Source organism: Propithecus coquereli, unplaced genomic scaffold, assembly GCF_000956105.1.
Source record: "Propithecus coquereli isolate 6110/MARCELLA unplaced genomic scaffold, Pcoq_1.0 Scaffold86, whole genome shotgun sequence".
Classification (NCBI taxonomy): Eukaryota; Metazoa; Chordata; class Mammalia; order Primates; family Indriidae; genus Propithecus; species Propithecus coquereli.
In genome coordinates, this window is record NW_012154840.1 from 3,161,662 (window position 1) to 3,174,902 (window position 13,241).

At 35.9% G+C, this 13,241-nt stretch overlaps 1 protein-coding gene across 2 annotated transcripts in view; it reads right to left on the reverse strand.

Annotated features, from left to right (window-relative positions):
• Nucleotides 1-13,241, reverse strand: part of ATP7A (ATPase, Cu++ transporting, alpha polypeptide) — a 67,159-nt gene that overhangs the window by 34,408 nt on the left and 19,510 nt on the right. For both annotated transcript variants that reach the window (XM_012664087.1, XM_012664085.1), the window contains exons 2-5: nt 12,167-12,656; nt 10,914-11,639; nt 3,500-3,712; nt 211-374 (exon numbers count right to left, since the gene is read on the reverse strand). In XM_012664087.1, the coding sequence (XP_012519541.1) occupies nt 211-374; nt 3,500-3,712; nt 10,914-11,639; nt 12,167-12,656 (1,593 nt within the window). The remainder of the gene's footprint in view (nt 1-210; nt 375-3,499; nt 3,713-10,913; nt 11,640-12,166; nt 12,657-13,241) is intronic.

A 13,241-nucleotide genomic window follows, 5' to 3' on the forward strand; every position in this document is an offset into this window, starting at 1 on the left:
TGATTCTTAATAAAGATATGACAATTATCTTTTATGTTCCATGCTAGAAGACCAGCATTAAGGTATATCTTATCCTTCCATTTTCCAGTTTCCATAATTTTGATTGTATGTCTTATTTTTCCAACCTTTAATTATCTTTAGAACTCTTCTCTGAACCCTCACCAAGTTTGTCCTGAAAATTTTATTAATCACGCAAAAATTCTTACTTACAACAAGTTCCAACACACCATCCCCTTCATCAGCATTTTCTATCACAGAGGCTCCAAATCCAAGCTCTCGGATGAACTCTGCTATTATTGGGGGTTGTATAACAGTAGGATTATACCTTACTTCTGCCTTGCCAGCCATCAGTGCCACAAGTACGGAATGTATTCCTAGGAACATTGATAAGAAAAACAATACAGATAACATTTCTTATAAAAAAGAGTAATGTTATAATAACTTTTTAGTATTTTTCATTTAACTGTCAAAGGATTAAAGTGAATCTGGAGAAATTTATTACTTAACTTTTATACCAGTCTTGAACCGAAGCCAAATAAAACTATTTCAAAAGGTAGCCTTATTTTGCTAAACTTTTTATTATGGAAATTTTTAAACATATATAAATATATATATATGTATATATATATGAACAACATAATGACCTTGATGTACCTATCATCCAGCTTCAATAATACTTGGCTAATCTTATTTCATCTATATTCCTACATACTCCACTCCCTGCTTTCGACCCAGATTATGTTGAAGCAAGTCCCAGATATCATATCCTTTCATGTGTACATATTTAAATATGAGGCCAGGCGAGGTGGCTCACACTTGTAATCCCAGCACTTTGGGAGGTCAAGGTGGGAGGATCGCTTAAGGCCAGGAGTTTGAGACCAGCCTGGGCAATATGGCAAGACCTCGTACCTATGAAAAATTTTAAAAACAAATTAGCTGGGTGTGGTAACGTGTGCCTGTAGTCCTAGTTGCTTAGGAGGCTGAGGCAGGAGGATCCCCTGAGCCCAGGTTCAAGGTTGTAGTAAGCTGTGATCATGCCACTGCACTCCAGCCTGGGTGACAGAGTGAGACCCTGTCTCTAAAAAATGAATTTAAATATGTATCTCTACAAGAAAAAGATTCTAAAAATAACCATATAATTTTCACACCTAAAATAATTTTTCACTATCATCAAATATCCAGTATTCACATTTCTACAACTGTCTTATAACTGTTTATTAGTTTAACAGGTTTTTTGAATTGGGTTCCTAATAAGGCCTGTGAATTACAATTGGTTGAGAATGTATCTTGTAAATATAAAGCATTTTTAGAAGCTAATAACATAGAGTCCCAGAGAAAGGAACTCATGCACATAGAAAATCATCACAGTTAAAGTAAAGAATCTGAGAATGTACCAACATACACATTATGATATTATCAAATAATAGTCATTTCTAAAAATTCTCAAGTTTTACTGTCTGGCACACACTAATCTAGAAGCTCTTGGGGGAAAAAAAAAAGTGCCATGCGACTTGTTAACAAAACAAAGGAGTTCATTTTATGGCAGCCACACTATTCACTGGTGCAAACCTTTTGTTAACAACCATCCACTTCTCTAAGCCAGCTATTGCTGTCATTGCCAGGAAGAAAATTAGTTCTACATAGCAGAAATAGCAGCCTTTTCTAGGAATCTGTGGCATCTGGTGGTTACCTGACAGGAAATGGGAATCAATAGTCCATAGGTCAACTCTGAGGTTTGATAAAAAAGAAAAAAAAATGACCAAATATTAATTTAACAATAGTTTTCAATAAGAAAAAATACCCAATAAAATCTAATTTTCTACATAAAGTGCTTACATTTTGGGCTTTGTGGATATCAAACAATCCAGATGATCAGTTCATGGGAAAGTATCAGTAATAAGAGAAAGGTACAGTATAGAGAAAGTAGGAAAAAATCTTTGCTTCAGTTGAATATAATCTATAGCCAAACAAAAATAGAAGGGAAAATCTGATTTTTCAAATTTCAAAAATACAAGTTTAATACTATTCGAATTATAGATAATTTAAAAATTCTTCAGATTATAATTAGAACTCTTTTGAGGTTCATTTTTAAAAATATAATGCAAACTAAATTGAGCGAAGACCAGTGCTACTTAGTTGTAAAAAAGAAAAGTGAATGTAGTGACTACGGCTAGGCTAACGATATTCCTAATCGGGTTAAAGCATAAAGGGGATGTGGTAAAGAGGATAGTATGGAGTAACTGGAAGATCATTTTAATGGATTAAAAAAAAAGATTTATAATTGGCATATGTATTGCTTGTCTCATGAAAAAGGCTATTTCTTAATTGCCCCAAAATAGTCGGTTCTTAAATTAACCAGACCTTGCAAGCTTCTTTTTGCTTTCATTTGCTTGGCAACCTCTTACCTTTTCTTTTTTAATTAATCAAATAAAGGATAATATAAGCTTTACCCTTGACTATATTCCATTTAGGAATCACGGAAGCTGAAATGAAGGATGCAAAAATGATGGAATGCAGACAAGATAATATTGAACTGAAGATGGCTCAGTATGCCATACGTTTTGTTATAATAATGTTCTGACCTTAATATATAAGGTGATATGATTACTACACACACTTTGAATTATTGCCTCAATAGTGGGAATAAGTTTACAGTTAACAGCATGTATCATTAAGACACCTGAGGCTAGGGCAGACTAAATATCAAACCTATGACTTTGGTGTCATTAAACATAATCACGTATCCGTATGGTCAACAAATCTATGCTATACTGGCAAGTCTATAAATAAGAGTGCAAATTTATAAAACATTTTTTTTTTAGAGATGGGGTTTTGCTATGTTGCCCGGGCTGGTATCAAACTCCTGGCCTCAAGCAATCCTCCTGCCCCTGCCTCCCAAAGTGCTGGGATTACAGGTGTGAGCCACTGCACCCAGCCTATAAACTAAAATATCTGAGTGTGACTGAATAAAAAAATTGTGTTGTAGATTTTCTAAGACTTTGTAACCTAAAATTTAAACTTGTACAAAATATTAAGTAACTTTTGAACATTTTCACTACAAGCAAAGAGAACAATATAATTCCAAACAAACTTGTTTTTGGTCTGGATATGGTAATACTGAAACTCTCATGGATTCTAGTTGTCAGTTTTAAGCACAATTTTAAAAGAAATTTTATGTTTCTTAAAGTCCAACGTAGCCAAGGTCCATAAAGAATAGTAATTTTGTATATTTCCTTCTGCTATCTTTCTACTAATTTCATGGACATAAAAATGAGGTCACAAGGTAAATGACATAAGAAAGAACTTTATCTAAGGGAACAAAACACTAACAAAAATTGCGTGTCAGGAAATCAGGATTGTCCCACACATCACTGATAGTCTTTATGAGGCCTTGGCAAGAATCATAAACATGGTTACAAAACATACAAAGGAACCAAAAGGACAAAATTCCCAAACTAGCACATAAAATAACAAGCAACAATCTTTAAGAGCATCTCACCTTCTTCTCTTCTTAAATTCCGTTCGATGTTTGCTACACAGGAAGCACAAGTCATGCCAGTAACCTGTATGTAACACTTAGATGAAGTCTTTGCCTCCTGATTGTCATGCGATACTGTCATCATTTTAGGATAACATTCATTAATTGAAGTCAAAAGAGGCATTTCCGATGAGGGCTGAACTATTACCACCAATGGCTCATTTGGAGGTGTGTCTGGTAGAAAGGGAAAGATTCTTTTCATTTGTGGTATTGATCATTCTCCAGCCACACTCTCGTCAGGCAACATAATCCATACCTCCAGATACTGCCAATCCTTCCCTTTAAAACCAGCAAGGTTCTACTAGACCTCAGCCATAAGTTATCTTTACGCTTTCCCAGGCAGTGACTTCCAATTTCAATAGTGCTCATCTCAGTTCCCAGGAGAATCTGAGCTAACCAAATTTACAAAATTTTAGTTCTTTCAGCCATTATATCCACCCTCAACCCCAGGCAGAGAGTAGTTTGTTAATGGATAATTCTGATTGTTATAATGAATGTTTATTATCATGTTGATGACTTGCACACTGGCGTTAAAGCAATTCACAGTATATTAAGTGAAACAAAAAGCAATTTGTAAAACAGCATTGCAATATGATGTTATTTAAATTTTTTGAGTATATGCATATATGAGAACATGCATAAGAAAGCCTGGGAGGCTACACATCAAACTATTAACAGTGGCTACTTCTCGGGAATGGGGTTAAAGCAGGAATAGAATGATAGGCAGATGAATAAATTTCTCCATCTAAACTTCTGTATTGTTTGAGTTTTTTACACAAATATATATAGTATTTTTAAAATTTAAAATGTCTTTGTGGGCCAGGCGTGGTGGCTCACGCCTGTAATCCTAGCACTCTGGGAGGCTGAGGCAGGAGGATTGTTTGAGCTCAGGAGTTAGAGACCGGCCTGAGCAAGAGCGAGACCCCATCTCTACTAAAAAAATAGAAAGAAATTAGCCGGACAACTAAAAATATATAGAAAAAATTAGCCGGGCATGGTGGCACATGCCTGTAGTCCCAGCTACTTGGGGGGCTGAGGCAGATGGATCCCTTGAGCCCAGGAGTTTGAGGTTGCTGTGAGCTGACGCCACGGCACTCTAGCTGGGGCAACAGAGTGAGACTCTGTCTCAAAAAAAAAAAAATGTCTTTGTAGACAGTGAAAGAGGCAAGGAGTAAGTCAGCAGTAATTTTCATTTTGTGCAAAGGAGTATTTAGAGAATCCTTACATAGAATATCTATGGACTGTGGGAGCTCATATCAATTCAGAAGCTCCCTTGCAGTTTCAGAAAATCCGCTATTCTGTTTTAGTTTATCCATTGCAGTATTAATCACCTCCCAAGAAGGGAGAAATTATTCTAACACATCCCTGGACCTGTAAAAAAGCCAAAGATTTTCTCCTCTCCTGCAGAGATAAGGAGGAAAAGAGGAGATGGATAAATTTCCACTAATCTATGTAACTTGTTCTTTCTCCCCTGGGACAAAACATCAGTTCAGGTCTATTTGGCTAGTACACAAACCCCTGCATGGCAGTTGGTTTTCAGGATGTTGAAGAGGATCTTTGGAAGAAACTTTAACAAAAGCCTGACCATTTCCCTAAAGAATAATGATGTAGACGTCTCGAATGAGTATAATAATGCCTCTTAAATTTTAATGCACATACAATCACCAGGGGGAGGGACGCTGTTAAAATGCAGATTCTGATTCAGTACATCCAGGGTGGGGCCTGAGATTGTGCATTTCCACCAAGTTCCCAGGTGATGGCAGTGCAGCCAGTCTGGGTATAGCAAAGGACGCTTTCAATAGCAAAGTGTTCCTAAATTAGTCAGTCTCTAATCTTAAGTGAATCACTTTAGAAAGCTATTCATTCAGATAGTAAGAGCGTTATTTAGAACACAGATGTTGAAATTTACCAAATAGTACCACTGTTATGTTAAAAAACTTAAAAAGGAGGTTCATTTGACAAAAGGAAATAGCTTCAGCTTTGAAAAAAACCCATTATTTTAATCTAGATAGAAGCTTCCTTTATTCTCTCATAATTACTATTGAAACGTATTTGTGAACATGGACAAGGAAAAAAAACTTTGTACTGCCAACTGCTTTACATCTTGCTCCAGAGTAATTTAGTTGTTTCAGGTACCAGAGGTAACCTGGAACACCATCTATAATTTTCACACTCTAAAATAAATCACAGAGGTAGTCCCTTTTAGCTACCTTAGCATGACCACTAAACAAAGACCCAGAAAACTGTGACCTTTACCCTGTGAATGTGGCAAGCAAAAAAGCAAAGGCTTCCATCTTCCACAGAGGCAGTGAAGGTGTTAAAAAGTCACAATGAGGCCGGCGCGGTGGCTCACACCTGTAATCCTAGCACTCCGGTAGGCCAAGGCGGGTGGATCGCTCAAGGTCAGGAGTTCGAGACCAGCCTGAGCAAGAACGAGACCTCATCTCTACTAAAAATAGAAAGAAATGATCTGGACAACTAAAAATATATATATAGAAAATTAGCCGGGCATGGTGGCTCATGCCTGTAGTCCCAGCTACTTGGGAGGCTGAGGCAGAAGGATCGCTTGAGCTCAGGAGTTTGAGGTTGCTGTGAGCTAGGCTGATGCCATGGCAGCCTGGGCAAAAGAGTGAGACTCTGTCTCAAAAAAAAAAAAAAGTCACAATGAATAAAATGGCTGGTTTATTTTAATTAGTTTGTCTACAGTCTGTAACAACACTACTTATGCTTAAATGAATCCAAAGGAAAGTTGACTTTCCTGTACTTGAGACAACAATTAGAAATGATTCCAAAAATTTCAAGGAAAGATTTCCAATCTGATATTCAAAACTGGCAGGAGGTTCTGTGTCTGGTGTAATGAGAAGAGCAAATATATAATCTGAAACTGGCTTAAAAACAATTATAAACATCATGTCTGCAACTAACTCTCAAATATTTCAGAAAAAATTACATGTGTCTATATATACAAATGTATGTCTATCCATCTATCAATAATGGTAAAATAAATGTGGTAGAATATTAACAACTAGGGAATCTGTGTGAAATTGATAAACAGGAATTCTTTGTACTATTTTTACAGTTTTGTAAGTTTGAAATTAGTTAAAAATAAAAAGTTATGAAAAAGAGAAGGAATTTAATCAAGTACTTTGTTTGCTTTAATTGCTTAGTGATTACTTAACTTCGTATATGTCTTTTTACTTTAAGAGAATGATGACATTGATGCTCATGATAAAAGGTATCTCCCATTTTCCTCATTACCTGGCCCACCCAGGACTATTATGACATAAAGGTAAAATGTGCCAATCCCTCTGTCTAACGACGGGTCACAGTGGTAGATGGTGAGGCCTGGATCAGCACTGACACTGACGCTCACAAAATGGGTAGCCACAATTCTGGTGGCATCTTAAACTCTTGCAGAATCACAGAATGCAGTCAGTCATTTGATACCAACCTTTTATCCCAATAATGTGGGTTACTAGTCACAGCTCTATCAGTTCTTTTATGGTGATATTCACTGTACCAAGGATTTTTACCTATCCATCATGGCCATTAATGTGTTTGTTATGAGCTGTAACAGACATGGGGGACATAACAGGCTCCTGGTAATTTGTCGAATAATTGATTCCCAGGGTCCTTAACAATAGTAGGTAGCGGTGAAAGACACTTTTAAGTTACTGAACATGCTGCATTTATGGTTCCCGAGGACTAGGTAGATGCTATCTAATCAGTGCCAGTGATGGATTAGGTACTCTTAAATTCCACTTACTAGTCTGCTCGAAATTTCTCCTATTGTTCAAGTCAATCTTTGAAGCCACCTAAGATAATTTGAAAGTTGCTTTTGCTCTGGTCACATTTGTTATATAAAACCTCATAAAATACTAGTTATTTTAAATTATATTATTTAATATGATACAGTCATGTGTCACATAAACGATGGGAACACGTTCTGAGAAATGCATTGTTAGGCAATTTGAGTGTGAACACCGTAAAGTGTACTCATACAAACATAGATGGTATATGTATTTTATATGAATTTTTTTCATATGGAAAACCAAATGTCCCAGCACAATTATTGAATATCAATCTTTTTTTTTTTTTTTTCTTGACAGAGGCTTGCTCTGTCACCCAGGCTAGAGCGCCATGGCATCATCCTAGCTCACAGCAACCTCACACTCCTGGGCTCAAGCAATCCTCCTGCCTCAGCCTCCCGAGTAGCTGGACTACAGGCATGCGCCACCATGCCCGGCTAATTTTTTCTATATATTTTTAGTTGTCCAATTAATTTCTTTCTATTTTTAGTAGAGACGGCGTCTCGCTCTTGCTCAAGCTGTTCTCGAACTCCTGAGCTCAAGTGATTCTCCTGCCTTGGCCTCCCAGAGTGCTAGGATTACAGACATGAGCTAGCATGCCCAGCCCTGAATATCAATCATTTCCCCTTCTTGGTCTGCAATGCCAATAATAAGTGCCATATATCAGTCTTATATATATATATTCTCCACTATAATCTTATGGGATCACCATCATTGTATATATGGCCCATCATTGACCAAAACATCACTATGTGGCACATGACTGGTATTATCATCACATTGAATCAAGCTTCTGGACTTGTTTGTGTAAATGAAGTTAACATAGATTTAATTCATATATTTTATTCATAGAGGTCAATGCAGAAAATTATTTATACCAGTGTTCTCAAACTTTAATGGGCATATGAATTACCTGGAGAGCTCATTAAAATTAAAATGCAGATTTTGATTTAATGGGTCTGCAATGGGCCAGAGAATCTGTATTTCTAACAAGGTCCTGGGTGCTGCTGGTCTGAGAACTATACTTTAAGATGCAAAAATACACACCCAAGGGAATATAAAAAATTCCATTTTTGAGTCCGATCTGAAAGTTTGTGAGACCCTTGCTTAGTATAAAGACAAGTACCAGATTTGAACATGAAAAATATGTTTTCTATCATATGTGATATAAATTGATATTTGAGTTCCTATATGTAAGAGGCATAGGAATATTACAATGTAACTTGTTTTAGTGATATTCATGTAAACTAAACTTACTTATGTGGTGTCCATCATTGACAACATAATGCATTATGTATGCCAAAGTATTTTAACTTAACAGAAACTTTGAAGGATAATCCAACATTACGAAGTAGTGAAATGTGGAATCGATCTAATTTCAAACATCATCATTTTGAAAATTTTTAAAAATTGTAAGTGGTGATAGATAAAACTATTAATAAATTTTGCTGAAACTAATTTTAGTCATTTTTTATGGCTACCTGATATAGTTTCACTTCCAATGTTTCCTATTTAAATTTTTCTTCTGGTTTCATAATTATTTCCTTTTGCAATTATGGATTTTCCTATAATTTGTTAAGATTTTTGGTACTGGAGGCTCTAACATTTTGGTATTCTGTATGAATTTTCTAATAGAGAACAATTTCTTTTTTAGGGCACATAATCTCTTTTGAGATTTTCTATATTAAAATGAGAAATCGAGGTGGGAATGTAAAATGGTGCAGCTACTTTGGAAAACAGTGTGGCCATTCCTCGAAAAGGTAAACATAGAGTTACCACATGATCCAGCAATTCCATTCCTAGGTATATACCCAGAAGAAATAAAAACACTTGATCATGCAAAAACTTGAACACAAACGTTCATAGCATCATTTTTCATAATAGTCAAAGAGTAGAGACAATCCAAATTTCTATCAACTAATGAACGAAGAAACAAAAATGCAGTATATCCATATAAGGGAATATTATTCAGTATTAAAAAGGGATGAAGTTTTAGTACATACTACAACACGAATGAACCTTGAAAACATTATACTAAATAAAAGAATCCAGACACAAAAGGACAAATATTATATGATTCCACTTGTATGAGGTATCCAGAATAGCCAAATTCATAAAGATAGAAAATAGAACAAAGGTTACCAGGGGCTGGGGGAGGGGAAGGAGAAATGGGCAGTGACTGCTAATAGGTATGAGGTTTCTTCTAGAGTGATGAAAATGTTCTAAAATTATATAGTGGTGATGGCTGCAAAAATCTGTGAATATACTAATAACCACTGGATTGTACACTTTAAAAGGGCAAATTTTATGGTATGCAAACTACATGTCTATTTTAAAAAGTGAAAATTCTATAATTTCTACTATTTATCATCAATATGAAAATTAAGAGTGTTTGGTATATGTTCTGGGTCCTCTCTTATTAACACTTATCTACCATAATAATTTGGGCATGTATTTAATAAAATTTTTGATTCAGTTTTAGTGAGCTTAAAAAGGAAATATTACTATTTTATAGCCTTCATTCTAATCGGAATAGCAAAGATTAATGACATTGGCTGGAAATTAGTTGTATAACTTTTCAATTGTTATTTAAAGCAAGAAATTTCATTAGGGCATTTTTCAGTTTAATTCAAGGCCAGGTTCAAAACAACAAGTTCACATAGGTAAATTCCACTGGAAATACATTTTTGGTTTTAGTTCAAAGTTAAAAGCTGTCAGGAAATATGAAGACTTTGGGATAGCTCTGGAGTCAGTTTAATTTGAATGCCTAACTATAGAACCCCAGTTAAAATTTTATTTTTATTTCTATCTCTTTTCTTTTCTTTTCTATTTTGGTAGAGATGGGGTCTCACTATTGCCCAGGCTGGTCTCGAACTCCTGGCCTCAAGTGATCCTCCCACCTCAGCCTCCCAAAGTGCTAGGATTACAGGCGTAAGCCACCACACCCGGCCTCTTTTCTTTTTAAAATGGCATTTACTTCTCCCATTATATAAATACATAAACACATACGTACATACACACATACATCCTTGTTGTAAAAGAAATTTACAATACACAGGAAAGCACAATAGAAATAAAAATCATTAACCTACCGTCCAAAGATAATCATTGTTAAAATCTTGGTTCATGTCCTACTAGGAATCTTATTCATTCATATACATAAATAATATATACATGGTATAAATTCATACACATTTGTTTATAACATTTTGATCACAGTATGTATAACTTTTCAGCTTGGTTTGTTTTTTGTTTGTTTAACAAAATATCTCATATACTTTTCCTGACATTAAGTATCTTTAATACCATAATTTTTATGGTTTCATAGCATTCATCATATACTTGTAGCATAAGTTATTTATTGTTTCTAGGTTTTCAATATTATAAATACTTATACAAACAGCCTTATGCATCTTTGTATACGTCACTGACTACCTCTATGGGACTTATCTGCAAAAAGTGGAATGGTAGTGCCTATGAAGCGTTTCTCATTGATAAAAGCCAAAAGAAATAGCAAAATGTAAATAAAAGAATATTAGTGAAATCAAAGAAAAAATGATAATTACCTGACAAGGTAGCATGAAATCCCATGTCTTCTATTGCATCTCTCAAGGTTTCTGGAGAGGTTAGTAGAGGATCATACTCAACAGTCCCACTGCTATTTGCAAGGGAGACTCGTATGGATTTTACACCTGCCTTTTTTGATATGACACCCTCAATAGATTGCACACAAGAATTACAAGTCATGCCATCAATGTTTATCACAGTTTCTTGTGTCAGAGGCTGGCTAACTATGTCCAAAGGAATCTTTTGAAGACATGAGCTGGAGGGAGAGTTCAGGGTACTCTTAACTTCACTTGCAATGCTAACTCTATATTGCCCTGGTGATACAGCTTCTATTGCTTTTCTCAGGGCTTCTGGAGTGACTGAGCTTGCATTGTACTTTATAATGGCAGACCTATTCTCTAAAGAAACTACTATGCTGCTTACATATTGGAGTGTAGATAAAGCACTTTCAATATTTGACACACATGATTTACAATGCATGCCATCTATGATGAAAGTGGCTGTTGAGTCACTGGTGTATGATGGACTCCTTCGCTGTGATCCTTCTGAGGATTTGACTGGTGTGTTCTTTAGACGCTCCACATCAATAGCTCCCAATTTTAGGCACTTGGGCTGTTTTTTGATGAATGCTGGAAAGCCCATAGCTTCAATCTGTTTTTTTATTTCCTCTACTGTAATGAGATGAGGTTGATAAACAATAGTAGCTTCTTGGTTGTCCAGGGAGACTAGTTAATAAAAAGAAACAATTATTTCATTCAGTTATTCCTGGGCCACTTCAGAAAACAACTGAATCAATAACCACAAATAATTGTTTTTCTCTCACTCTTGTCATCATCTTTCCTTAAAATAATTTTCTTCTTTTCAGAAAATAGTATTGACATAGACTGGAAACAAGTAAAAGATATGACTATCGTAGCTATGGTCTCCAAGTTTCAGCATGCCTTAGTAGAAACATATCGGAGGTAAAGAGTATCCCAGGCATGTTGTATTGAGAACCCTGAACTCCATGAATCGTCACCGCAGCTGCTGTTTCTGCTAAACTTCAATTCAAGGTTCATGTAACCTTTAATTATAATCATTAACTTTACTGACATTAATCCTGGGACTGTGCTGTACCTCAGACTTCAATGAAGCAATAAGCACTCTAGTCCCATGGATTCAAAACCCATGCTTAAGAAGAAAGTCAAAAGTTAAAAGATCGAAACAGAAAACGAAGCCTTACAAAATAATCAAACAATACCAGATATATTACCTTTAATTCGCTGAACACCTTGAAGTTTCCCAATTTTTCCCTCGATGCTGCTAGTGCACGAATGGCAGGTCATCCCTTCCACTTTCATCTTCAGCATGACTTCACCTGCTTGAGCCATACTATGATCTTCGCAATTTCCTGACTTTTTCTCCAGTGTTCCAATGTCTAAACTGAGATCTGGAACCAGCTCTATTATCTGATTGGCATTCACTATAGAAGGGATTATTGTCACTACTGCAGTTCTTTGCTGAGGGGAAATTTTAACATCTGTCACACCCTTGGTCTTGAGCAATGTGCTTTGGATATAGTCCCATGGTGGAGCCAGTGAAGCAGTAAGAGTCAGAAACACGGTGTCAGTTAAAACAGGGAGAGGGTTAGGGTTATGGAGAATAGCATCAAAGCCCATGTCGTCGATAGCTTCCTGTAGGGTCTTTGGGGTCTGTAGTTTAGGGTCATAAATAATAGTTGCATTTTTTTCTTCCAGTGAAACCTTTTGGAAAGAAATTTCAGAAATCAATTTAATTAAATTATGACACAGGACTTAAAAAATATTAATCATTGCACCACATTCAAGAAGAATGAAACAAATAACTCAACCTAATGAAGTTTCTCTAGTAGTTTTCATCTTTACTATTCTCATTAGAAAGAAACATAAAATGTCTTGTGTACCTACAAGAATGGTAAAGTTATAGGTAGGCGTACATGACTGTGGTATTCATCAGGCATTTGAAATGTGTGCACAGACAAACACACCCCAGAATTTCACAACAAAGTACAAACTACTCTTTCCAACCACCTCCCTTCACAAATTACTCCAATACTTCATACTGTACCAATTCAAAAAGTTATACAGGAAACAGGATCAACTACAGAAAAATAAAAGGTAATACGAAGTTTAATCTTAAAAAAATGTTCAATTCCCTAAAATATGTACAACTATTACATATCAATTAAAAAACAGAGGCCGGGTGCGGTGGCTCACGCCTGTAATCCGAGCTCTCTGGGAGGCCGAGGCGGGCGGATTGTTTGAGCTCAGGAGTTCGAGACCAGCCTGAGCAAGAGCGAGACCCCGTCT